Raw genomic sequence first — 26,450 nt, 5'->3', positions numbered from 1 at the left:
TGGCTAGCTTGGGAAGGCCTATCAGGTTGTCATACAGCATTACGTCCCTGTCAGCTGCACTGGTTGTGGTCCATGAGACCTCCTGGAGAGAAACAGGAGTGAGGAGCTGCTGGACCCGCCTGAAGACATGGTCCTGGAGATATGGGAGTCAGTGACAGAGGAGCTACCATGGTAATGAACGATGATGTGAGGGACTGTAACTTCAGGGAGATGAGAGATCTGAGGATCGGAAACCAGTCTTCCTTTACAAAAAAGTTCCCTGGATTGGGGCCTCCTTCCCTGATGGTTTACACCAAACCAAAACAGGTGAGTGTTCCCCATAGGAATGTGAGATAAACTATTAGCAGGCAGCAGACAGAAGACCAAAGCAGTGGTTGTAACTCATGAGAGAGAGGAAGTAACAACAGAAAAACATGAATGTGAACAGTGCAATACAAGTTGATGCCGGATGCACTCCACTGAGACTTCACCTCCTAAAAAGCAGTGTGTACCAGTAGCTCAAGTCTTCTAGTCAGCTTTTGAGCTTGAAACAGAAAACACGGCCTAATTCCTGGAGACAGTACTGCTGGGTGCATGAGGAGGTGATGGGAAAGCGATGTCAATCTAGTCCAGCTTCCATACCTTCGCCTCTGGCCAGGGCTTGCTCTGGACTTGTTCCTGGCTGATGGTGGACGTGCTGATTTCTGGGGAAATGGGCTCATAGGAACAGAGAGACAGGCGTGCAGCCAGCAGGCCCATCCGGACACAGGTGTCTGTGTCGTGGTTGGCAAGCATCCCTGCAGCAATTCCTGCCATTAAACTGTGGAGAGAAAGAACAGCAGTTCTGAGCCCTGGGAACAGCTTTGGCCTCAGGAACATGGCTGGCTGGAATACAACCCATCTGAGGGATATGGTTAGAGGGCATGGTGGTGGTGGGTTGATGGTTGGACTCAATTATTTTTGTGGTCTTTTCCAACATTAATGATCCTATGAATCCAGATCAATGCTTACAGAAGCAGAGTAGGAATGAGGTGAAAAGAAGTTTGTGGGGGGTTATTATATTTATTTTAAAATTTGGAGGAACAAATAGTGCCATTGATTTACATTTTATTTGACTCTCATCTGAGAAGTTGATGTCACACCCCATTCCACCCCATTTTCTTTTCCCCCCCAGTTCTCCAAGACAGACTGGAGAAAGGGGGTCTACAAAGGGAAGAACCTATTTTCCCCTTCCTCTTCAATTATTTTGTCACTTCTCTGCTCCTTGGTGAAACCTAATTACATTCCCTCCTTACCCCCATTGGGAAGGTGTAGATGGGCAGAGAGGTAGATTTCCCTATGTAATGTGAGAGGGGATGGGAAAAAAAAATCCAAAGCTGAAATGAGATTTTGGATTCAGATTTCTGCCAGCTTCATCTGTGGCTGTCCATTTGAGATTAGCCAGTAAGAATGCTGCGAGTGATTGAACAACAGGTACTTGAACCCACAGGCAGCAAGGAGGCATCAGAAGTGATGCTATCACCTGCCTGTCTTGCAGAAGACAGCTCTGCTGTGGCATGGGGACATGCAGGGTGCTGCTGGTGGGAACAGCCAGTATTTGTCTGTAGCCAAACTCGGAGTGATGCTAGGAAACCAGGGAAGGACAAAGGAGAAGGGAAGGTGAAGGGAAAAGATAATGACATTTGAGATTAGAGGAAGCAAGGGCAAGAAAACATGGCAGCAGGGAGGATTAATGAGCTAATCTGTGTGAAAGGGAAAATGACTGCTTTTCTGCACTCTCGCTAATTACCTCAATATCATTCTTTTTTCTTTTCTTTTTTCTTCTCCTTAACAAAGGCACAGAAGATTGTGGTTTCCAAAACCATTCCATCTCTCAACAGCTCCAGGGACTGAGAATAAACATTTGGGGGTGCATCCCCTAGCGATGCTGTGTGCGGGCAGGCAGTGTTGTGTTGCCAGGGCAGCTGGGTGCAGGAAGCAAACAGCCGCAGAGCAGCACCTCCAAGGACAGGAGAGCCTTGGGAGAGGAGCAGGGCTGGGGCCTCCTGGATCAGCATCCCTGACACAGTGCTTTGGAAGGACTAGGGCTCTCAAGGATGAGCTGTGAGTCTAGCCCTGGATTGTAGCCTGCTGCATGGTCCCTTGGAGGAGGCAGCAGGCCAGGCTGTTTCATCTGCTTGTATGCCAAAGAGAGAGCACTTCTGGCCCATTCTGGCACTGTTCAATGCAAAGGGAGCTCAGAGAAGCTGCCAAGGGATGCTAGAAGGACACTCCAGGACAAACAAGAGTGCTTTGAAAACTCCTGCATGAACCTGGAGACTCTGAGGAATGGGATTTCAGGAGAAGAAATCAATATGGGATTCATTTCCCAATATTCAGAGACTCCATGAACTTCCACCACTGCTGTGTTTGGCTCTACAGCATTGCACAACATGGCAGCCTCCTTCATAGTGCTATGCTGAGTGCAGCCAATTCACCTTAGAGGCAGTTTAGGATATGAGAAGTAAAGAAGGATTCTGGTGTTAAGTGGATGAATTAGCTTGGCAAGAAGATACTGATTGATCCTGGCTAAAGTATTGAGTTATTACAAAAATGACTTTTTATTCTGCTCACCTAAATAAGAAAAAAAGGAGAGATACTGCTATGTTGAGTTATTGGTAGGTAAGAGAAGAAAACTGAAAGGAAATATCTGTCAGATGTGGCCTTTTGGTCTAGTGTAAGGCAATGAAAGGAGAGAATCAATTATTGCAGCACACGAAGCAAAATAACTAACTAAATAAATAAATAATAATTAAAAAATCCACCAGAAACCTGACTGCTACATAGAGTTTGACAAGTTAACAAGGAGCATAATGAAATACTTCCCTGACAGACGGAGAATGGATCACTGAGGCTAGGAATAGTATGTGTCATTTCCTATCCCTATGTGCAGCAGTGTGAAAACAGGCAGGCGAGTTGCACAGCAGACTCTTCTGAAGCACAAGCTATTGCCAGAGGCAAGTGCAGAGCCTGATGGAGTGCTTTCATAGGGCAACTCTTGAACATCAGTCCTACTTCCACTGGAGGTAAATTAGTTAGCTGTAATGTGCAGTGGTTTACTCAGCTTTCAGCAGCTCAGCCCAGAGTAATCCAGAAAATACTAGATGGCCATGGAGGGCTTGGATCTTAAACAAAAGTAAAGCTAATAAGAGCAAAGTGGGCTTCAAGATGCTCAGTGAGACATTTCTAGTGAGCACTGCAAGGAATCACAGTAACCGGTCCTGTTCTTGTGCCTGCTCCTCAAGCAACAGAACATAGTTTACCTTTGTAGTAGAATTTAAAAGAAATCATGTTAGGATGGTTCCACATGTAGCTGGGGAATACAGAGAAGTTAGCAACGTACCTGTCACCAGCTCCTGAGACGTTGACTATCTCCTCCCTGCTGACAGGGATGGCGGGGTAGTGGATGGCACAGAGGCTGGCAGCAGCGGTCTGTATGGGGAGAGAGGGAGGACAGTGAGCACTGCTCAAGCTGATGTGGCCTGTTGGGGCTGGTGTCATCCAAGCATGCATAGATGCCAAAGAAGGGAAACAAAAATAAGCCAATAAGCCAATAATCTTAATAATCTTTTTTTTTCACACTTCAAAGGAGATCAGTGATTTAAGTTCCTGAAAATGAAGCTTGCAGTCATGAATATTCAGGGAAAGCACATGTAAAATGAGCTGGCTATAAGCACTGCTGCCAGGAGCCAGGACAGACAACTCAGTTTTCTTCACTAATCCTCAGAGCTGTGCATTCCACCCACAAACACGAACATTTGCCAGCACTGATGCCACGTTTCCCAGCATCACCGCTTCACCACCAGAAATAGTAATCATGCTCTGCAGTCCCAGACAGAAGCTGCTGAGAGCTCTGAGTTAGTTTTCCCTTACCTGGTCGTGAGGTGCTGGACGAAGAGAGATACTCCCTCCCAGGCTCCTGCCGCACAGGAGGACGCCATGAGAACCGAGGGTCACGATCACACAGCACAGGTGGGACAGCAAAGGGCAGGCCAAGGCTGCTGCCGTCTTGACAATGTCCTCCAGCCTGGATGGTGCCTCTTTAGACAGAGAAGAGGAAAAGCTAGGGTGTAACTTTGAAGGATCTCAGTGGGTCTCTCTGTGGGCTGGCAGACTGTAAATAGGAGCAGCCTATACGGTGCTCCTATTTATGAGCACTACTGAAAATGTGATATTTTTTCCTTTTATTCATGGGAAAACACGATTTTCCAGTGTTAGATTTCCGTACTGTCAATCGTATGCTTCCCTGGAACTACACGTGTCTATGGAGATCAAAAACACCATCCTGAAGCATGACTTCCATGTTTTAATGCTTCTGGGATCCCGCTTGCATACAGTGTGGTATTTCATTTCCCCAAAGAATGGTAGTGTGGCGGCAGGTGCCCTCAGAACATCTTGTGTCACTGAGATATTTATAAACTAGAGATTGCTCTTATTTCGGTGACAAAGTGAGGAAAACAGACCTCTTGGTTTGCACAAGGAGCCACGCTAGGCCTGCTGTGCTCTTTGATTGATCATTGGTCTGGCCTGGGCCAAGCAACCCACACAGAGAGGGCTGAAAGGTGGAAGATGCCAAGACTGCTCATGAATTCCTGCTGTGTTATAACCCAGTGTGATTGAAATGGGAGACAGGAGGAAAATGCTCTTTCCTGATCTAGGTTATGTGAAATAAGCAAAGTCAGCACAACTGACTCTTGTGAGTGTTCAATACCTGCTGGCAGAGGGTTCCCAAGAGTCCGGTTTATTGCTTTTAGCTCTTGTAGGTTGGGGGAAATGTACGTGAGTGCTTTCCAGCTGTCTGAGAGGAATGGCTTAGAGGCCTTGTTCTCATCTGTCGGCTCGTAGCACACTTTAAAGGAAGATTGCAATTGGTTAATTAACTGATGAACCAGTGGTTTTTTCCTGTATCTGAGCAGGATGCAGTGCAGAAGGCTTAATGTGATCTGTACAGGTGGGGCTGTTTTGCAGAGTATCAGAAACCTAAATATGATTTCCCCCACACTGGTGTCCAGGGTTCCCCAGTTCTCCTCTTTGCTGCTCAGCAATAACAAAGTTGTTTCTGGCTCTGGAATGATATAATCAATCTTTGGGTCTGTTACTCCCTTTATCTGCTTTGGCAACCTCTGCCACATATTAAGAACATCATCTTCTTCAGGATTTGCTCTTAAAAATGAAGGTGAAACTGCAGAGGTTTGGGAAGCGTTATGAAGTGTCCTCAGCATGCCAGGGAAGAGCTCTGGATTTTATGGGAAGTGGAAGAGAAACCCTCTCAAATGATGCTTCAGCACTTGTTCTGAGAAGAAAACTCCATCACTGCTCAGAGTGGCAGAAGCATGTACATCTGTGCTTGCCTTGGGATTAAAGGCAAAGAGAACAGCTTTTTTCGTCCTTCTGGCAGTGCCGAAGGGCTCTAGCTCCTACGTTACAGCAGATGTGACTTAGCTGCGGAATGAGATAAACTCAGAGAAAGCAGAAGTGTTTCATGCATTTAAAATGGAGTAGCAGTGTATGGAAAGGAGCAGTGGGTAGCACAGCATGTCAGGCTGGATAACTCCACCAACGAGTGGAGAGTGCTCAGATCATGTGGAGCACCCTGGTGCACACACGCATAGGAGCCATGGGGCCAGGGCTGGGTGGGTTCTCCTTACCTGCTAGCTGATGATCTCTAGCGAGTTGGCAGATGTATTGGATAGTGGAAAGAGGCACATTTCCATCAATGCAAACCAGTGGGGCCCGGCACAGGTTCTCTTTGAACTGGGACACCTAGTCAAAATCCAAGACACAGAGCAGAGACAGGCCGAGTCATTGCAGAGAGACAAAATGATTCCTAGTCATACTCAGGATGCAGGGTTTTCACAGCTCTTAAACACAGGAATGAACATAAAAAAGCAATTCCTTAAGGAAGCTGGATGTTTCCATTTATCTCTTCCCCCTCTTGTTCTCTGCTCCCCATCACTGACAGGCAGAGCCCCTTCTGAACAGCCCCAGAGCTAACAGCCGCAGTGAGATGAGGGCTTTTGGCCTGTAGCTCCCTATTTAGGTGGAGGAAGACAAGTCATCCTCTTGTGAAGGCACACAGATTGGCTCTTTGTTTTTTTATCATGTTAAATTTCCCTTGGTCTGCTCGTGCCTTGTCCAGTTGTATATCTAGTGGCTACAGTACTTCTCTAGACAGCAGGTGGACGATGGAGTGAGGAGCTGCAGCTCATTCTCTTGCCTCTCTGAGGCTTCACGACCACTGCCTAAACACCAGGCCTGCACTACAGGCATTCCTGCACACCTCCCTCCTGTGTTTCTGCTAATCCTGGCTGAAAGAAGGGCTGCCAAAATGCACTTTGCAGCAGAAGATTGGATCACAATTTCCATTGGCCACAACTGGTTCGTAAAACTCAGGAGAACTAATCTGTCATGTAATGGTTTTCCGTGCCAGAGCTTGGGAGAGGCAGGGTGGGGATGGAAGTGGGAGCAGTGACCATATTTTTCCCTCACTAAGAGCCCACCAATAAGTAAATTGCACTTAACTTTCATGTCACTGCTAGTCATGAAGTGCAGGATTTGTTCTGTTGGCAGCAGAACGAGTAGGGAGGAAGGTGCAGTGATGGGGGTTTCACCAAATCAATCTGCAATTACTGCAATTCCATTAGCCCTGATGTTTGCAAGGGTTGGACGTGCTGAGGAGCAGCACCTGTTTGTACAACTCAGCATGGAGAAACAACAGGGATGGTGGGGTGGGAGCAGAACAGGAAAACTGACTTTAGGCAGTGTTCTGTCTACTTTTGTTTTTTTTTTTCTTAAAAGGGGGAAATATAATTTCTGCAGTTGGGCTGGATTTACTGCTGACCTTAAAAAGCCAAAAATGATAGGTTAATTGAAATTCATCAGTGCAGGGGATTCTGGCTTACATCTCATGGGATGACAGCAATGGTGACTTCTTATGAAACAGAAATATGAAGACATTCCATCCAGGTAAGCAGTAACGGGTACCTCTGGTAGCTTGCCACGCTGCAGTCTCAGTGGCCAATACCTGGGGTTAACTTCAGGAATGCCCATGTTCCCTCTGCACACCCACTCCCTCCTGGTACTACTTTACTAGCTGGTTTTTGTCACACCTCCACACTGCTTCTCATAAGCAGAAGGTTGCAAATCAGCTGGCGTGCATACGTATTGCTCTGTGATCTGCTGGTGGATGTCCATATCTCCCAAGCCGATGCTCAGCTCCCCAGCACTGGTTATCATAGCACTGTAAGTAGCTGTGCTCTTCCCCTCTAGCTGCAGGATGGCACTCATGTCCTAAAACAGTAAGAACAGTTATAAAAGGAGCGTGTTCCTCCTCTCTGTTACACTTGGCTCAACATCAGTATACTTTCTCTGCACCCACCCAATTTGTAGCAGGAGCCCAGCTTGCTGTTCTCCCTTTATCCTCCCTTCTCCCTTCAGATAAGCAACATTCCAGAGATATCTTGGTCTAGGCAGTGCAGGCAGATGGCTATCTATTAATAGTGTAATGCAATAGGAGCCACAGCAAAGATTTAAGAAATTGTTTAGTAAATGAGCATGACAGGCCTCTGCCATGCAGTTAAATACATCGTGTCGCTCTGCTGTGATGGCAGAGCATCCTGCAGAGCACTGCTTGCCCCAGCTATCCATTCTTACAACTTCTGTGACACATCTGATGGCATACTGAGCAAATCTTGGTGCATGGTTCAGCTAGTGCTTACAGTAGCCATCTCACTGATTGCACAGCAGGGAAGCTGACTTTGATGGTAGCCTTAGAACCATTTTTACAGCAGTCAAAGGTATAGCTGTGAGGTGTCCTTCCCCTCTGTGGGCCTTCTGAATGATCTGCTATGAGAACCCACGGCAATGTTTGGAATATACATTCCAGGATGGAGAAGTGCTTCTCCCCACTTAGTTCACAGGGAATATTGAGGCTTTAAGGGCAAGGTCGTCACCAACACTGCTGGTAAGGCTTCTTGCAGACCAGGATTTCTTGGCAAATAGTCCTACTCCACCTTCTCTTGAGAGGCTGTTCTCTGAGATAGCTCAAACTGTACTGTACTCAGATAGAGGAAGGATTATAAATCTGCAGCTATAAAGCCTCTGTATACCAAAAGAGAGTTCTTGTTCTTATTACTGTTTTCATTGAGCTGCTCAAATCACCAGTACTAAGGTCTCAGGTGGTCTTTATGTCTGTATAGCAGGGCCCTGAAGGCACCAATAGGCCTTAATGGCTCTGACCAGCCTCAGCTGGGGTCTCCACCCATAGCCCTGGCTTGCCCTCAGCTCTGCCATTTCCCCAGAGGAGTGCCTGATGCTCTGGATTGGGGTTGCTTCTGGCTTCCTGGTGTCAGAGGACAAGCTGCTGCTGAAGTCAGGTATTTCTCTGGTGTACAGTTGTGTGTGTATACGGCTGTAAGATTCTGTTTCCCCAAACCTGGGAGGTACCTAGCCTTGGCTTCTGGTTCTACGCTTTCTCTGTCTTACAGCCCAAATCAGGCTGGTTTTGGTATTGCTTTGTTTATCCCAAGGATCAGGCTTTGCATATTTCTAGCTGTGCTTAGGCCTTCCTACTTGTTTTTGCAGTTCCTCCTTATTTACTTCTCTTTTTCCTTCAAACGCCGCTCCTTGGAGCTGAATTAAGACCATGTGGTTCACACTTAAAGCTCTGTGTACATCCCGTCTGCGTTCTGGGGGTAGCTCCTTGGCTTTTAATGATCTGTATCTAAGCAGCATTGAATTATTCTCCTTCTTAGTGATGAGATGCAATGGAAGGTGGCTTTTATGTTTGCCAGGGTTACAAATACTTTTTCCTTTATGTAATGCCATCACCTCCATGCTTCTGAAGAGCCATTACTGTGAAACGTACCATGTGCTGACAGTAGTGCAGGACGGACTCTGAATGTTCATCCTTCCCCACAGCTGACAGAAGGAGAGGGGTCAGGCCAAGACGGCTTAAGCAGTCTAAAAGCAAATGAAAAGATGTTCACAGGTCTGTCAGAGGAAACTTATGCACTTCCCTGGCAACATTTCCTGTACCCATCACAAGAATTCAGGCCTGCTGATATCACTTGTGTGTGTGGCCTTGCCGTATGGCTGTCCTGCAACGCTGTCTTATTAATGGGTTCATGGGAAACCCTTCCTCTTCTCCCTTCAGGTTACCACAATTCATTCCTCAGTGAATGGGTTGCAATTTTTTCCTCAGGCTTTCCCCATCTGTGATCTGAAGCGATAGCAGATTTGTGTTAGGAAGACTTGGGAAAGATCAAAAAGCCACAGTAATCCTAAGGTCTTCATTTTATGTCCCCCTGCTAATTTCAGCACTCAAACACTGGTCTGCTCCTGCCTGTGCTAAAGCACCAGGCATGCTATGGTTCTTTACTGTTGTCACTGACTGTAGCCTGTTCTCTCCTACAGTAACTTCTGTGCTCCAATTCCTCTCGTCTTTGGTGCACAATCACCTTTGAATAGGTATATTCATTTCAAATCCTTCCTTGAGACATACTCCTATTGCAACCACAACATGGCATTAATTTGACACTGAGGACCGGGTTGTTCAGCAGTCATTGCAGAGCAGTGGTGCTTATTTAACCTCAATTTGGGGCCACTGTGCTACAGACTAGTTAACTTCGTATTTGAGGTTCTTTATTTTCCAGACCTCTGCTCGGCTCCTTTCCTTCTCAGTTTTTGGATCATCCTTTGCCTTTTCCAGGCAGTCTGTCCCCTGATGTACTGCCTAACGTGTCCCAGATCTGAACAGAGCTCAAGAGCTCCTGCTGTTGAAGGAGTACCAAAGGACAAATCACAGCTGGCAGGCACCCACAGGTAAACCCAAGCACTAGGCACCTGCCAAGTTTCTTCCAACGCCGCCAAAAGTTCGTCTTACTCTTCCAGCGTTTGTCTGCCCGCCACCCTGGAGGAATAAATTATTTATAAGCAAAGTTGGAAGAGCTACTTGGTATAGATGCCATGCCTCCATTAACATCTGAAGTGAAATTGATATTGCTGAAACATACGGCAGTGAATAGAGACCGTCTAGTTTTGCAAGCACTGCAAACTCCCACAGCCCATCTAAACACATCAGCTCTGGTGATAAAAGGCCCATTGCCTACAAGGCGAGATCGTTTTGGTCTCTCCATGCGTAACTATCTTGATTTTATTGACTACAACCTCTCTGAACAACATGGAAGGGCGTTTTGGTTGAAGAGCAACCTTCTGAATTTACTTGCTCACATCAGCACTGGGACTCTGGAGCTACTGACCCAGACCTGATGGGCTCTGGAACTGTTTTCCAGGCCACCTACCTCCCACCTGTAAGCAATTGTTTGTTTGTTTGCTTGGTTTTATTTTTTTTCACTTTGAAGATAAAACAGGTTTTGTTGCCTTTGCAAGTGTTGCCTCTGCAGTTTTATTTATTTTGACTTATCATTCTCTTCCCACACATCTCTCTCTCCAAAAACCTTTCTCCACTTCTGTGGTTATCAGCTTCTCCTTTCTCTTCCCTCTGTCCATCTGTCACAAATGGTCAAACTGCCAGAGCACAGACAGTTCCTCGTCCCTCCTCCCAGCTCTCCTGCCAGAAGAATTACCTCAGTAAATGTCCAAATCTCTCTGGGCTTCATCACTGAAACTATCAAATTGCTCTAAAGCTCTTGATTCACAAAATCCTGAAACATATTTTCCATTTCTGAAGACAGCTTGCCACTGGCAATGCCTAATAATCTTCTGGATAATCCAGAGCTTTTCAAGAGTAGGTTGTGACATGAGAGAAGAAAGGATGAGATGTCTTGCAATATAGGATCTGAGAAGAAGAACAAGTTACACAAACTTATCTTGCAGGTATATGGCAGGAGATGTTAGCTTAGCACCTGTGTGTAAATCTTGTGTGCTGGACAGAACAGAGTGATAGACTTTAGAGGAGACAAAGATCTAGTTGGGCAAAACAACAAACTCTGAATCCAAATTAGAAAGTATGTATAAACAAAGGTGGGGGGTACCTATTGGGGAGGATGAGCATGCAATAGGTGAACTGAGATGAATACAAACCCCAAGACAGTGGGGAAAGGGGGAACGGCTCACTAGCATTGGGTATGGAGATAAAAGTTTCCCCTGATAATTTGAGAGACCCCATAGATGCACGCCCCAGTGGATTCTCCCTTTGTTCAAATAAAGAAAGCTAACAACTCCCCTGTCTCTTTTGGGGATAAAAATAATGAAGCAAACCTGTTGGAACAAAAAATTTCCCAACAAGTGTTTGGGTGGCAAGTACTGAAGCATGTGCATACCCACGCAGTGCTGCTCCAGGTCCAGACTCTCTCTGCCCTGTGTCAGCCCAGGCGCACAAGAATATCTCTGCACATGCTCATTTTTCTTGCTTGTAAACGTTCTATCCTTCCTAACCAAGCAGATGTACTGCCATCTCAGGGTACAAGATAGTCTTCCTCCCTCCCCTCTCACAGTTCTTGGACATTCTTTGAACTTGCATCAAAGCTCTCCAGTGACCTTTCTTCCTCTCTAGTGAGCCTTGAAATCATGGACAATACCTGTCCTTAGTACACAATACTGTCTTCATCAGTCCTGTAACTGTAAGAGGCTGTTCTCCCTACTATGTATGTTTTGGGTTTGTTTTTGTTTGTTTGTTTTAACCTCCAGGCTCCTTTTGTTTCCCTTGGCTTTCCCCAGTTGTGCAGTCTGTGAGACACCATGTTCATTCTCCATCTCTTTGCTTTTCTGCCTAGCAGTTCTCCAAGCCCTGAACTGTTTGGACAACCTGAGTAGAATGCCATGTAAGCAACCTATCGCCTCTGTCCACCTTTCCACTACTTGTCACTCCTCATTAACCCAAACGCCTCTCTGTTACATTTGCTTATGCTCCCCTTGAATTGCCACTGGCACTGCCAGGACTAAGGCTGTTTCCATCTGTGACTGTCTCCTACTGAGCGTTGCAGATTTCCAAAGCGCTGAGCCTGTCTATTTTAGCTCTGCAACTTACTGTGCATAATAGAAGAAGCCAAGTGAAAATACATATATATATTCCAAATCAAAAAGCAAGGATGCTTGTTTAGGCAAGTCAAACAATATACGGAACACGGTCCTCTATTTCAACATTAAAAGAGGATACTAACTGTCACTGGTAATGAGCACAAACCCTACTTAATGCAGCACCATCATCTGTTTTTCAAAGCTGATGCCATCAGGAACGTTGAAAATACACGAGCTCCTTTCTTTGCCTGCTGCTCTACTCTTTCAGTTTGCCCCCGCATCCCAATGGCACAGCTTCAGGTTTTTTAAGCCCAGCTTCACCCTAACAGCGGATGTACCAGCCTGCCACGCAGGCATCCAGCCGTGGGTGCTCCCTGCTGTTGTACAACCCCACAAGATCTAAAAGAAATGAAGCTGCTAAATTACTTTAGAGTGGGTGCAATGAGAGATGAAGCAGCTTGCTTGTAAAGGCAAAGAGATGACTGACTGTGATCACACCTTGCCAGCTCAGCTGTACTGAGCTCAATCTGTAGCAGCACTTGAGTATCTATTCTCTGTTGCACTCAGGGGAAAGAAAGATGAAAATGGGCTTGCTGAAGTGGTTTGAAAGATAACTGAGCTGATGCTTTCTGGCAAGGCTTCAAGGAATTGTTTCTAGGACCTCTTTCTGCATCCTAAGAAGCTTGAATTCCTAATGTAAAGATAAGACTCTGCTCTTCCTGAAGTTGAGGATGCCCCATCCCTGGAGGTGTCGAAGGCCAGGCTGGATGGAGCCCTGGGCAGCCTGATGCAGTGGGTAGGAACTAGATGATCTCTGAGGCCCCTTCCAGGCCAAGCCATTCTATGATTCTTCTGGATATTCTAAAACCATTATAGCCATAGTTACTTGTCCAGCAACCTTCCCAAACCTAGACAATGTGCATCTTTCTCTGCTGGTTACTTACATGCAAATAGTTACTTATAAAAGGCACTTCACTTCTGGGTAGCCTTGAAAGCCACATACAAGGTAAAATCAGTACAGAATACTGCTGTTTTCTTGCTAAATGGGACATCATGTGTTGCAAGCCTCAACAACAAACAGCATGCATAAGGGTGGGACCTGCTGGGTGCTAAGCAATTTGGAAAAATCCTTAAAAGCCAAAGCAGAGCAATAGCATTGAGCCTGCTTTCTCTTCTGTGCCTAACCATAGAGGCTGTCAGTTCCCAAATCCTCCTGCAGCTTGGCATTTGATTAGCTGCTGTGATGGGCCTTCAGCTCCAGGGCTCGCTACTATACAACATTAAAAATCTTCCTTTTCCCTTACCAGCTGCTCCCAATGGGGTTTGTAACTGCCCTCAGCCCCTCACCACATCACGCGTGCCCCAGGGGTCTGCACTCCCTGCTGCTATCCCAACAGGTGGTTTGCCTACCTTTGATTGCACCTTGCCTTAATAGCTTAGTGCAGGGTATGTGTGTTCTCAGTTTGATCACAGCTGAAGCTGCTGGACTTCTGGTTTTGACAGCCTGCACAGCTGACGCTACAGCACGTGTCACCCTTAACCATTATGATGGTTTCATCTTTGCTTCTCTATCATTTAATTTCCAACTTCCTTAGCAGTAGCTTCACCAGCTGGTCGTCTTCTATCTGACTGAGAGGTCTTCACAGGTGGCCCCATTTGAAGGCAGGAGTTTGTTACAGGTTTATTGCTTCAGCAGTCAGCATAGAGATTTGAGAGACTAAACCACTTACAAGCAAGCTCTACCACTTCAATCTCAATAAAATAAATGGTATAGGTCATATAATGACTGCTGTTTGCAATGGGAAAGTCTGCAAGTCTTTAGCTTCTTGGTCAAACCACACTGAAACACACAAGGTCTCGCAACGCTTAAAATGCTTATTTTTTAAAAGCAATCTTTTTTTTTTCTTTTTATGTCTTAAATTTCTTATGGTTGAGGAAGATGGCTCTCATTTAGCTGTGACTGCTACTTTTCTCAAAGGCTTCTTACTACTCTGGGTACTTTGCACGTAGTCTGGCTCCTATTCAAGCTGTTAAGACAGCCTGAAGCAGCCAGAACTGGCTCTTATCTGGGGATTTCCTCAGTATAGGTTCTAATCTTGAATTACGTATAGGTTAGCACAGTGAGGGTTTTCATCCATTGCTTCTAGCTCTTTGCATATGTATTTTGTGAGTGACTTGGGCAGCACTTCTACTAAAACAGGTCTTTGGGTTTTTGGCATCAAAGAATTGCATTGAGGTACCAGTTGAGGCCAGTGATATGTGGAGGTTGTAAGGATGATATGTTGCTCTGCTCCTTGAGAGGCAACGACTCAGCACATGAACACAGCAGATCAACATGTGTGTGTCCACCTAGACAACACAACCAAATGCACAGCACTACGCTTCCCGTGTGTGTGCTTGTGTGTTCATACAGACACAAAGATAACATGCACTGACATCATCTTCCCCCCACCACCCTTCTTTGGCTTGGCAATTCTGTAAAACTAGCTGGAAATGGCAGCAGTGATAAGCAAGCTACTAAAAATACTATACCAGGATGACAGAGTTCTGCGCCTTGGCTATAAAGTCAATGTTGATACCTCCAATCACCACCTTTAAAAGGAAGAAAGAGGTAGAAAGTGGTTGGAAGGACTTAAGGGAAAAGTTCCAATTTTCACTGGCTTTTTTTTGCACCGTCTTGAAAAGCCTTCTGATTTACAGAGTGAAGGCCTGTGCTTTTTTTGGCTGGCTAGACACAGGTCTGTGCACTTCCATTCTGAAAGAATGGAAATCTCTCCTCCGCATTTCTGAATTATAATTGCTGATATGCAGTCCCAGCATGGCAGGCAGGACATTATGGAGTACATACAGAGGAGCTGGCAGTTTTATTGATTGTTCACAGAGTATAACAATTTTTGACATACTAACCCTCAGAAAGATTCAGGCAGTGCTGTTTAACAGGAGAGGAAGGATGGACAGGGAGGAAATGGATAAAAATGGGCAGAAAAACGCAGTCATGTCTTGCAAGCTCCTAGAAGAAATTACCTAACCAGTGCAACTTCATGGATCACTGTCTTACTGTCCCACAAAGCCAGAAAAAGCAGCACAGCTCCACAAACAGAAAGTTCCCAGATTCTTTGGGGACATAGGTTACTGCCTCTGGAGTCACTGCACTCTTTTATGTTGACAAATCCTACTGCAAATGGGTTTTAGAAACTTTTTTCAGCTCTCTAAAGTCTACCTAAAATAGATTTGCTGTAAATCATGTAGCACGCATGAAATCTAAGATCGTGAATGGAGTATTAGAGTTATAATGGATCATATTTGGGATAAGCAGCACATCTTGTAATTCCGGCAGTCATGAGAAGGAGGCCAAAGAAAGAAGATATTTATAAAATGTGTGTGACTCAGCAGCTCAAAATATCCTCTGCCAACACCCTCTTCCAAGTCTACTCCTGCAGTCACATAAATTCCCTGGCACTGAGAGAAACAGAGTTGAAGTTGTACATAAGGTCACAATAAAAGGTGAAAAAGTGATGAAAGTTTTAGTGGATACAATGGTCTAAGATTTAATGAGATTAGGCATTGTCACAGTTCATCCTCTGTACACAGAATGGGAGAGAATATTTAGCTGCGAACAATCAAGAAAATTAAAGAGAGAATGTCTGCCAGCATAAAGGAGAACGACTGGTCTCTGGCTGAGTCACCTTATGCTTTTGGAAATAGATAAAAAACTATCTTCAGTGCTGTCAGCAAACAGGTGTTATGTGGAGGACAGCAGGGGACTCACTGGCTGAGGCACGGTTGTGTCCCCTCTGCGAGGCAAGCTCCCCTTCCTTGTGGCTTTCTGTAGTTTGCTCAGAGCCACTGCAATGCAGCTGCCCACTCTGGCATTGTTTTGGATCAGAGCAAGGTCTGTATGGCATTTTTTGAGGAAAAGAGAAAATATCAGCATGACTGGCCCAACAGAAGCCTACGTAGGAAACGGCCTAGAGGGAGAAAGCAGGAAATGCATGCTGTGAGACTTGGTAGATTTGATTCCCAGAAGCCAAAATCCAGTGGAACAGGTATGCTGGATTACAGTACTGTGAGCATGCTGAAGTTTTAAGTATTCACCTTCCTTTGTGTCCACAGAGAGTAAAGCTAACATCTCCATTTTACAGACAGAAAATAGAAGAAAAGGCCTCACAGAAGACGAGGTGAAGTGCCTAACCTGGAGCTAAGAGTGTAACAACCTTTGAGGATCTTGGCCACCCTTCCAGTATTGGATGCCTACTGAGATTTTTGCCAAGTCTCTCCATGTCCGATTTTCATTAATTCCACTGGGAGCAGAGTATCAGAGGCTTTGAAAGCCCCATTTTGTGGCAGCATACAACTCCAGTATCCTCAAACCAGTCTGCCAGCCATGAGGTCTCCCAATGAACTGGTAGCAGAGCTTGGGGTTGAATCTATCTTTTCCAGACCCTACACCAGTATCCTAGCCAGTAGATCTGCCTTCGTCTTGCCTGTGCAAGAGCATTCATGCTATACAGGAGTGTTTCTTCCAAGTTTCTCAGTGCTCTGGGAAGCCCAGACATCTTCCAGTGTACGATTCCTCTGAGGGCAAGACTGAACTGAGATTCCATCACAGAGCAGGCAAGCTCAGGGATCACATGTGAAGGATCTCTTTGACTATCTGCTGTCTGTGTTGGCATCTAATTTTTAATGCAAAAGTGGAGGAGGACAGTAAGGGTGCTACTGAAAAATCAGGATGCAGCTACTGAGCTTTCATCTATTTGTAGGTAACGAAGTGTTTGCCCCTTGCTGAACTGTCAATAAAATGTCAGCATTTTCCAGCAAACATCATTGGAGGAGATAGGAAGTATACTACTCCTTTATTCATTCCATTTAGTAAAAGGATACTGGAGTCCAGTGACTTCCCGTTGGTTAATTCATTGATCCTCTGCAACAAAAAAGGGGTCAGTTCTTTGCCTGTAATCCCTTTGGACCTGCAAATGTAAAGAAAATTACTGAGACAAACTGAGCTGAAATGGCATCAGAGTAGAAGCACTGCTGCAAGCAGATTAATTTATCTCCATAACCACATAGCATAAAAACTCCTGTAAACAAGCTTCAGGTTAGATAAAACCATGCTGAAAGCCTTGTTATGGGCTCATCCACACCCAAGATTAAGCTGTGCTACAACCCCTCTAGCAGTGTCCCTGAAGTCACTTATTTCCTCAAAACTATGGAGCGAACAGAGGTTAGGGCCTAGGTTACTTCTCACCTGGCTTCGCTGAGAGCTTGCTGGATGGCATCTTCAATAAGCTGGCTCGAGGCAGCTTGCTTCTGGGGACAGGGCACTGCTATCAGCACACCGCTGCTCAGGCCTAGACCCAGAGCGCTGGCTGGGAGAGGACAGGCAGATGGTTAGAGGAGGCCAGCAGGGACAGGGAGGTGATTGTCCCCCTCTACTCTGCTCTTGTGAGGCCCCATCTGGAGTACTGCATCCAGGTCTGGAGCCCCCAGTACCAAAAAGACAGAGAGCTGTTGGAGAGGGTCCAGAGGAGAGCCACAAAGCACCTCCCCTATGAAGACAGGCTGAGAGGGCTGGGCTTGTTCAGCCTGGAGAAAAGAAGGCTGCAGGGTGACCTCATTGCAGCCTTTCAGTACTTAAAGGGAGCCTACAAACAGGAGGGGAATCAACTCTTTGAAAGGGTAGATAACTGCAGGACATGGGGAAATGGTTTTAAGTTGAGGGAGGGAAGATTTAGGTTGGATGTCAGGGGGAAGTTCTTTACTGTGAGAGTGGTGAGGTGCTGGAACAGGCTGCCCAGAGAGGCTGTGGATGCCCCGTCCCTGGAGGTGTTCAAGGCCAGGTTGGATGGGGCCCTGGGCAGCCTGGTCTAGTATTGAATGGGGAGGTTGGTGGTCCTGCCTGTGGCAGGGGGGTTGGAGATTCATGATCCTTGAGATTCATGATCCTTGAGGTCCCTTCCAACCCTGGCTATTCTGTGATTCTGTGATAGAGGTTCTCTTTGGACAAACTGAATGTAAAAGGATGGAGAGTGGGTGGGGAGTATGTGAATCCACAGCTGAAGCTCCTGTTCTTAGCTCACCCAAGGACAGGTTCTTGTCTAGTTAGCAAGCAGTTTATGTCCCCCTATTTCTTTGGAGGCTGTTTGTACAGTGAGAGGCAAAGACTTTTTTTAAAAAACAAACCAACCAAATATCAAAAAATGACTCCACTTTTTGACCCTCTGTTCCAGGGCTTACACGAGCCTTTCCCTGCTGAAACACACCAATAAGTTTAGCTGCCTCCTCTTCGTCCTGGACATGATACGGTGCCTGGAAGCCACTCTGGCTTGAGAAGAAGGCTGGGAACATCTTTGACTCTCCAAAGGCAGCCACACAGACCCCCTGAGTTTCCTGTAGTAATGGAGGTGAGGTAATCAGTGGAGGGAAATGAGACTCAGAGAGAGATAGGACTTTTCCCTTCTAAGCAGCTAGAAACCGTCTTTCTTTAGAATCACAGAATTAGCACAGGGTTTGATTATTTTTGCATGTTTAATACATCCCATTCTATTCCGTTCTGTCACCAACATTTTTCAAAGCAAAGAGCCAGACATGGTAACTAGTCAGACAGAATCTGGCATATTGAAACATGTGAGACACATGCATCCTTTGCATGGAGCTGATCAAAAGCAGGGCAGCTGTCACTAGCACAATGCTGAGTCCAAGGTAACAAGCTGTGACCTGAAGTTATGCCATGAGCTGACAGGAATTTAAATGAGTTCTATTTGTGACTGGAAAGTATTGACTCTGGCTGTCACCTGAAGTACTGCCTCTGGTGGTTTCCAATATAACAAACCTTAAAAACGGACTCTACTAAAAATCATATTGTTTCTTAATTTAATTATAGCTTTGTTTTAGTGTCTGATAGATCTAGCTTGCCTGATCCATCAGTGTGGGAGCATTCTCCCAGTAGACAGAAAAGTGAGTGACTCTAAACCCAGAGAAGAGGCCGTGGCTTGGGCTGCCTTTGGCTCAGTTGGAGCACTTGTGCAACAGCCTGTCGGGCACAGACAGGATGATGCTGGGGGCAGTCCAGTGCCTGAATAGCCCCAGGACTAGAGAACTGAAAAGACAGGCCTCACATCCTCTAAATAGTTATTCATCAGAGTCTTAGGCTTAATAACTGCCCCAGCATCACTGGGCCCACTTAGCGCTGCTGGACACAGTATACCAAGTACATAATCACCTGCTTTCATGCTCAGCAGCCCATGATACCTACCAGATACTCCAATGTCCTGCCAATATCAAGGATAGACTTGACTCCTGCAGATACAACGGCAACTGGAGTCCGTCCTAGCTCTGTCAAGTCAGCACTCACATCCAGAGCTGTCAAGGGACAAGCAGCTGTTGTTTGTGATTGTGCTAATGTGATCTGCCCTGTTAAAAAGCCACATCTGCCTCTTTTTGTAAACATTCTGATCCACACACAAATATTACAATTTTAAAGCATACTTTAAGGTGCTAAGGTTGTAAGAAGGACTGAAAACACAGAAGTGACTTGATTAAGGGCAGAGGTGCAGCCTTGTACTGACTGTCTCAGTTGTTAGTTCATGTCACTAAATAGCATGCAAAAATTGAGTTGGAAAAAAGAAAGGACAAAGTTCAAGAAAATGGAATATAAGAAGACTTTGATATCAATATTGACACAACTGGCAGAGAAACACCACATAAGCTTTGCTGACCTCTGGAAACCGCCAGTGTGGAATTTACACCAGAAGGAGATAGCACTCAGCAGAGCAGTGTGTTTACACTGTACTATGAGTATATATAGCTAAAAGAAAAGTATGTACTTAAAGGTCACAAGCTGCACTGCCAAAGCTGTGCCATATCCCAGGTTTCCAGAGAGCAACATGGACTAGGGCATAAACCTCATGTGTGGTGAGACCCACCTCCTCCTCAGCTCACAGATGAATGTAGTATGTATTAATTTTCTTACTGTTCTCTCCTCCTCGATGGACACCTCCAATGCCTCCTGTCACAAACACAGGGATTCCTGCTTTGTGTGCTGCAATCATTGTTCCAGATACAGTAGTTCCACCAGACAAACCCTATATGGGAAAGGAGGTCACGGGCAGCCCCCAGAGTGACTCAGAGAATGCCACATGCAGGAGGCTGTGGTTGTGTTCTGACAAACAGCAGTGTCACAACAGCCTGTTGGCACAGCTAAGTGAAATTCTGACACAAACATTCTTTGCAAAAAGACAGAGGTTTCATCATCCCTTCTATATAAGCTGTTCTTGGTCTGATAATAGCAAAAGCCTTCATTCTCCAGGGCTTTTCAACCAGCAGGGTTCTTGGACAGTTAACAAGATCATTAGCACTATATGCATACGTTGGGGTGACTTGCTGTCACATAGTTCATGTGTAACATGATGAAGCCCTATCATGCCAAAATGAATATTCTTTGCTTAACCAGCCAATCCTGAGTGAATTTTCAGGAGCCCTATTTCAGGTCTGCTATTCCCTGACTCAGATATATTTTGACTCCGGATACATGCGGTATCTCAGTAAGGGGCTCAAAGCTACCTGGCTTAAAACTGGAGACCACGCTGTTGCTGTGTTGAAAACACCCCAGTAGAAAGTCTGCATATCATACCTTGCTGAGGACATAAGGAAGATCTCTCCGAGACACTTTAACTACATTTTTACTGCTTGCCAAGAACTGAAGTTCCTCATCTGTGAGTCCCACGTGGATTTGACCCTTTAAAATACCTATAGTGGCTGGCACTGCTCCGTTTCTCATTACAATTTTTTCTACCTCTCTGGCCATGCTAGAAGAAGGTAGATGAGACAACAATCACAAAATTAGTGAGACAAATAATCAGACAAGAAACCTGACGAGATTCATGGCTGGCATTCCCAGTTTCCAGTTTTGCACAGTTAGGATTTCAGCTAAGTCCAGTTCTGCTTCTGTATCTTCCTAATGGCAAAACCTTACACCTGATTTTGCAGCAGTGCAGAGCTATTCAGAGCTCCTGTTTTAAGGATAGCAATGGACAGGCTTTATGCTTCATTTCTGAGGCAGGAGCTGTAAAATAGCCTGGCTTACAGGCAAACCTATTTGTACAATACACAGCTAAATATTAGGGATCTTCTCAACTTAGAACCTTTCTGTATCTAATCCTTGTTATTTGTGAGATCATAAATCTTCACAAAAACCCCTCATAATTCAATTCTACTCAAATGACCAGGATATTTTTTTACAGTATAGGCAGTTAGGTACTGGGTACCAACAGTGTTGAAAAGCTGCAAGCTGAGGATATTCTAAGGTTAAAAACTAGGCCTTTCTAAGCTTTGCAGGCTTTATACTTGATCATTTGTGGGATATTCTATCTTTTGTTTGCAGGTATATTTACATATGTTAGGCAACCTTCAACTACTAAAACTGTGCATAGGGCACAGAAGGCACTGAGAAGGACCATGAGTTCTCACAGCAGCTGCTCTGAGTGGTGCCAGTGAGCAGATTTCAATGTTGTGTTCCAATCCTTTTTGTATCACAAAAGGTATACCAAAAGAAACCACATGGGAGTTTTCAGTGTCTGTCATTGTGCAGCCATTAATTGTGGTATCTCTGTCTTAGAGAAAATGATGACATTATCTGCTGCCACATTTCAAAAGAAGCCAGAAATGTAAGGTGTTGGGTAAGGAGATAAATAGGTATGAATATGTGTGTCCTATGATTCTGCTCTACTTAGAAAGTCCAAATAGGACTTTTTTTATACCACTATCTCTAATAACCTGACATTTCCCCTCACTTGGTTCTCACAACTTCCTTGAACAAGGAACATAAACCCACAACCTCAGATTCTGAGGATAGGACATGCCATGTGTAATGATGGTGCTCTCCAAGGCTACGACTGGTCTCCCCTCCACCAGGGCTTCCTGTATGGAGGGCTGAATCCTGAAATAAGCACCTGGAGATAAACATAAAGAAGTCAATTATTTACAAGGGTATTTGCAGTTACTACTGAGCTATTTTATAAAGAAGCAATTTCTCATAGTCACAATAAATTCATTCCTCTCTTCAGCTCTTCTTTTGAGGGATTTGCAAGTAACTTCATGAAGACTAAAACTGTGTTTTATGTGATTAAACTATTTACAAAAAAAAAAAAAAAAAAAGAAATTACCATAATGAGTACAAATAATGCTCCTCTTATGATCTGAATGTTATTCTCCCACCGTTATTACAGCTGCATTGCTACTGGCTCCAATAACATTACTTTAATATTACTTTAAATTAATGTTTCTGTGAATGAACTGAGCACTGCAATCATGCCTGAATAATGCTATGTTTTAAAAGAGTGCAAGCACCAAGAGTAAATATATAGTAAGACTATTGTGCATCAAAACGTCACCTATTTTAGCGTTATTATGAAACAATGGAAATTCCCTGTGCTTTTAGGACCTGAAGTACCTTCCTGAAAGCTGAAAAAGCAGCCCTTTGCTTTGCTCCCAAAACACTGCCAGCAAGGTCCCTGCTGTGTTCAGATGAGGAAGATGCTTTCCACCCAGGGACTGTTCTGGAATACACTACTCACCATGCAGAAATCTTCTCATCTGCGTGGTCCTATGTGTCTCAGTGGACACATGTCTTGCCAGCCTGTAAGTTATCTTTGCAATCATCTTGTACAGCAGGATGGTCCTAAGATTACAAAAGTCAGGTAAAAATGGAAGTATTAATTTAGCAATAATGAGAAGCTAAATCTGCCATCCTTCACCCTGATCTTGGAAAGTGAACAATCCTGGGCTTGACCAGAAGACTGCCTGGAAAATTATTGTGTTTCAAGCATGAGCTGGGCCATGAGCCAAATCAAAATGTTAAACTGAAGAAATGGAGTTGAAAGAGTTTACCTAGCCCATTGTTGATGCTGAAATCAAAGTAGAGCTGAGGAAAGGATGAGGAGTAACAAAGTAGAAAGACTTCTGAAGTTCCTATTTTGATTTCCAAAGATACTTGTTCATGACAAATTTCAGGCTCAGCTGCTGTCACACCCAACCCAAAAGAGCACAAGGAGAAAACTGCAGGGATACTACAGAGAAATGTAACTATATTTTGCTGGTGTCTCAGAGGAAACTAGCAGTTCTCTAAAATAAAGAAAGATGCTGAGGACTGGGAAGCCAGATTTTAACTGTAAGGAGGGAAGAGCAGCTCTTCCTAGAGCCAACAGTGCTTTATGTGTGCTCGTGTTACATCATCTTTTTTAGCATAAAGTGTTGGAAGCAGAGGCACAATTCAGCCCCAGCAAGAACTCCAGAACTCCTCTCGTCTCTTAGCAACTCCTATTCACTTTAATTAAATTCATTTCAGGACAGAGAAAGAGGAGGAGAGAGTTGCAAATGTTAAGAGGCTGGTCTGATCTGGGCCCCAGGGCAGTCTCGCTCAACTCCAGGCTGCTACACGTATTTTTGCTGGGCAGTTGGCCGTCTCTCTCAAGCCTTCCTATTCCTCACCCCTTAACTGTGAGGAAAGGATTTATTTCTTCAGCCCTTTGTACCTACTGCTAATTTAGATAGGAAATTAATTAGAGTACAGTACTCTGGGTTATATTTAACAGAACATGGCTCTGATCTCTGCACAATGTGTGGCATCACAGCCATTAGAAGCATAGTACACCCAGGAAATGTGTTTTGATTTTTATTTATTTTTTTATTTTTTTTCCCCAGAATCTAAAGGCTTCAGCTATACAGAGCAGTTTGGGTGGTGTAACAGGGAGAGACGGGCTGATTTTGTGAGGCATCTCCCAAACCATCAGGCCATACATCATCATGACACACAATACACACCCAACCAAAACCAGAAGATCTTTTTTTTCTACATTCAAAATCCATTTTTAAGACAAAAATCCAAACAGACTTTATGAAATCCCATTGTTGCACAGACATGGCACAAGCTTTGCTTCATGCTTACAGCCCCTGCTTGTGCAGCGCTCAGCTTGCAGCCAGCAGCCTGAGAAGTTCATGTAAATGCTTTGCTCTCGCTTTGGGTGTGTACACACCCCTCAGCTCTCTGGGCAAAGTCAGCTTTGGAATCTATTCATTGAGCCACAAAGGTTACGCCGAGGATCAGTTGGGCTGCTCTAGCAGTGCTCTGAATTTTAACAAACCCCCGGACTCTGTAGCGCAGCAGCCAGGAGAGCCCAAGCCTTGCTGGGCTGTGGATACAAACCAGTTGTCCCCACCTGCAACCTGAGAGTAATTAGCCGGTTTCGGCTGGAATGGAGGCCAGCCAGCTGGAAGTTTTGAAGCTTGGCAAGCTTAGCAGTGAGACCTGTCTGACCTTAGGCCCCATAACAAACCTGTGCAAACTGCTAGCACAGGTTTTGCACAGCTCTCACGCAGAGTGGCCTTCCTCCCTCCTGCAGACCGACGCTGCTCACCTCCCCTCACCATCGCCCCAGGCACCTGCCTTGGTGCATTACTGCCTGGTGTGCCTCTTACCTCCGGGCGCTGTCGTCGCGTGTCCAAGGCTGGGTGGGCTCTGGAGCTGTGCCGGGGCAGCCCTGGCAGAAGGCGTGACGGAAGGGCTGGAGCTGTGGGGCTGACAGCCATTTATTATTAACCACAGATGAGCTCAGCACTGCGGCCACTTTGCTGCCTGGGGCAAAGGGGCGATTTAGCTGCAGGGCAAGGATTGCTTCTGGGGTTATTTTTGTTCATGTGGTGCCACATTTTTCCCTCACTCTATAATTCAGATTCTTTTGCTGCTATTTTTTTTTTTTAATCGATGAATTCAGGAATCATTAAAACAGTGTCTCTGTAGATTGGTTTCCTTTGTACATATTCATAAAACGTAGAGAAACTGCAGTCATGCTTCCCCTGCAGGTTTGCCAAACACAGTTCTCAGCCTCCCAGAGAAAAATCACAGAATCACAGAATGGCAGAGGTTAGAAGGGACTATAAGACATCATTGAGTCCAACCCCCTGCTAAAGCAGGTACGTACAATAGAATCACAGAATCACAGAATGGCCAGGGTTGGAAGGGACCTCAAGGATCATGAATCTCCAACCCCCCTGCCGCAGGCAGGGCCACCAACCTCCCCATTTAATACTAGACCAGGCTGCCCAGGGCCCCATCCAACCTGGCCTTGAACACCTCCAGGGATGGGGCACCCACAACCTCTCTGGGCAGCCTGTTCCAGCACCTCACCGCTCTCTCCATAAAGAACCTCCCCCTGACATCCAACCTAAATCTTCTCTCCCTCATTTCCCCTTGTCCTGGCAGTTATCAACCCTTTCAAAGAGTCAATTCCCCTCCTGTTTGTCGGCTCCCTTTAGGTATTGAGGTCACCCCGCAGACTCCACAACCAGTCTGGGCAGCCTGTTCCAGTGCTGTAGGTCTCATGCTGGCAGAATTGCTCATGATGCAGAGAAATACTGAGCACAGGATAGTCTCCTACTACAAGGACATCATATTCTAACAGGTGTAGGGTGGTTTCAAACAAGAACTTTGAATCTAGAAAATTTTTGTTGCATCATAAAAAGCCACGACACTTTGAGATCTAATGCACTGACATTACGCATGTGTAGATTTTGTATTCTGCAAAAAATGTCATTTCAGAGCTAGATGCTATCCCAAAAGGCACTGACTTACCAGATGGAAGGAATATAAACATATTCAGGGAGAGTTTGAAGTTTGCTAAGTTACGAAGAAAATCCACCCCTGACTTCTGCTACATGATCTGCAGGGAGTTTAACTGAAGGAATGGCACATCACATCCTCAGATACAACCAATGCATGCTGAGGATTTTGTGATCGGTATGGTTTTCTTGTGAGGATGGGTGGCCAGAGGTACTGAAAACCAAATGTGGAGGCAAAATTACATTTATGAAAAATACATACAAATTCTCACAGCATCATTTTAATCTCAGTTAGGTGGATTTAGAAATACTGCAGTACTGTAGGAACTTATCTAGCCTATTAGCTTTTTTGGCATGCTATCAGAGGAGGTGTTCTGGTAATCAAGCTGATCTCTGAGTCTTCATCTTTCTCTTAAAATCAAGATCATCTTAACATGATCTTAAGCCATGGACACCCATTTCAGTCTGTAGCATCATTAAGTCACAGCAACAGTGTGTTTGTTCATTTTTTCTCTTCAAACAAAATGGAAAATCAGCCCTTCAACTTGCTAGATGTCTTAGCTCGGCTTTCCACTTGGAAACTGCAGATTTCAGAGAACAAATATGGCCGCTCAAGCGGTTCTTTGATGGCAACCCAGGCCAGCAGTCAGGACCAAGGTGTGCAGATGATGGGGAGGAGAAGGCCGCAGAGAACTGCTGGGGACAGCTTTGGAAACCATGGGGCTGTGCATAACGTGCTCCTCTGTTTGCCATGCATTGCTGACTTTTTAGTACTGTCCGCCTGCAGCAACTCAAAGCTTCCTGCTCGTACTTCCTCCTGCTGGCCTCGGGAGCAAGGGTTA

General features: G+C 45.2%; 1 protein-coding gene across 1 annotated transcript; it reads right to left on the bottom strand.

The window, feature by feature from the left end:
- Nucleotides 1–371: 371 nt before the first annotated feature.
- LOC122190128 (pseudouridine-metabolizing bifunctional protein C1861.05-like) lies at nt 372–24,604 on the bottom strand. Its single transcript, XM_042889890.1, has 19 exons — nt 24,469–24,604; nt 22,569–22,672; nt 21,830–21,944; nt 20,627–20,801; nt 19,967–20,078; nt 19,250–19,356; nt 18,258–18,384; nt 17,243–17,363; nt 16,879–16,964; nt 15,767–15,891; nt 14,530–14,589; nt 9,862–9,928; nt 8,885–8,979; nt 7,180–7,308; nt 5,667–5,781; nt 4,730–4,867; nt 3,892–4,058; nt 3,362–3,450; nt 372–799 (listed from the first exon to the last, which is right to left on the bottom strand). Exons 2-19 carry the CDS (start codon nt 22,651–22,653, stop codon nt 604–606), a joined length of 2,109 nt encoding a protein of 702 aa, XP_042745824.1. The 5' UTR covers nt 22,654–22,672; nt 24,469–24,604; the 3' UTR covers nt 372–603.
- Nucleotides 24,605–26,450: the final 1,846 nt, after the last annotated feature.

This window comes from Lagopus leucura, unplaced genomic scaffold (genome assembly GCF_019238085.1).
Source record: "Lagopus leucura isolate 7727_CA_CO unplaced genomic scaffold, USGS_WTPT01 Super-Scaffold_100159, whole genome shotgun sequence".
Classification (NCBI taxonomy): Eukaryota; Metazoa; Chordata; class Aves; order Galliformes; family Phasianidae; genus Lagopus; species Lagopus leucura.
The sequence above is the reverse complement of the archived record's forward strand: the minus strand, read 5'-3'. Positions and strand labels throughout refer to the sequence as shown.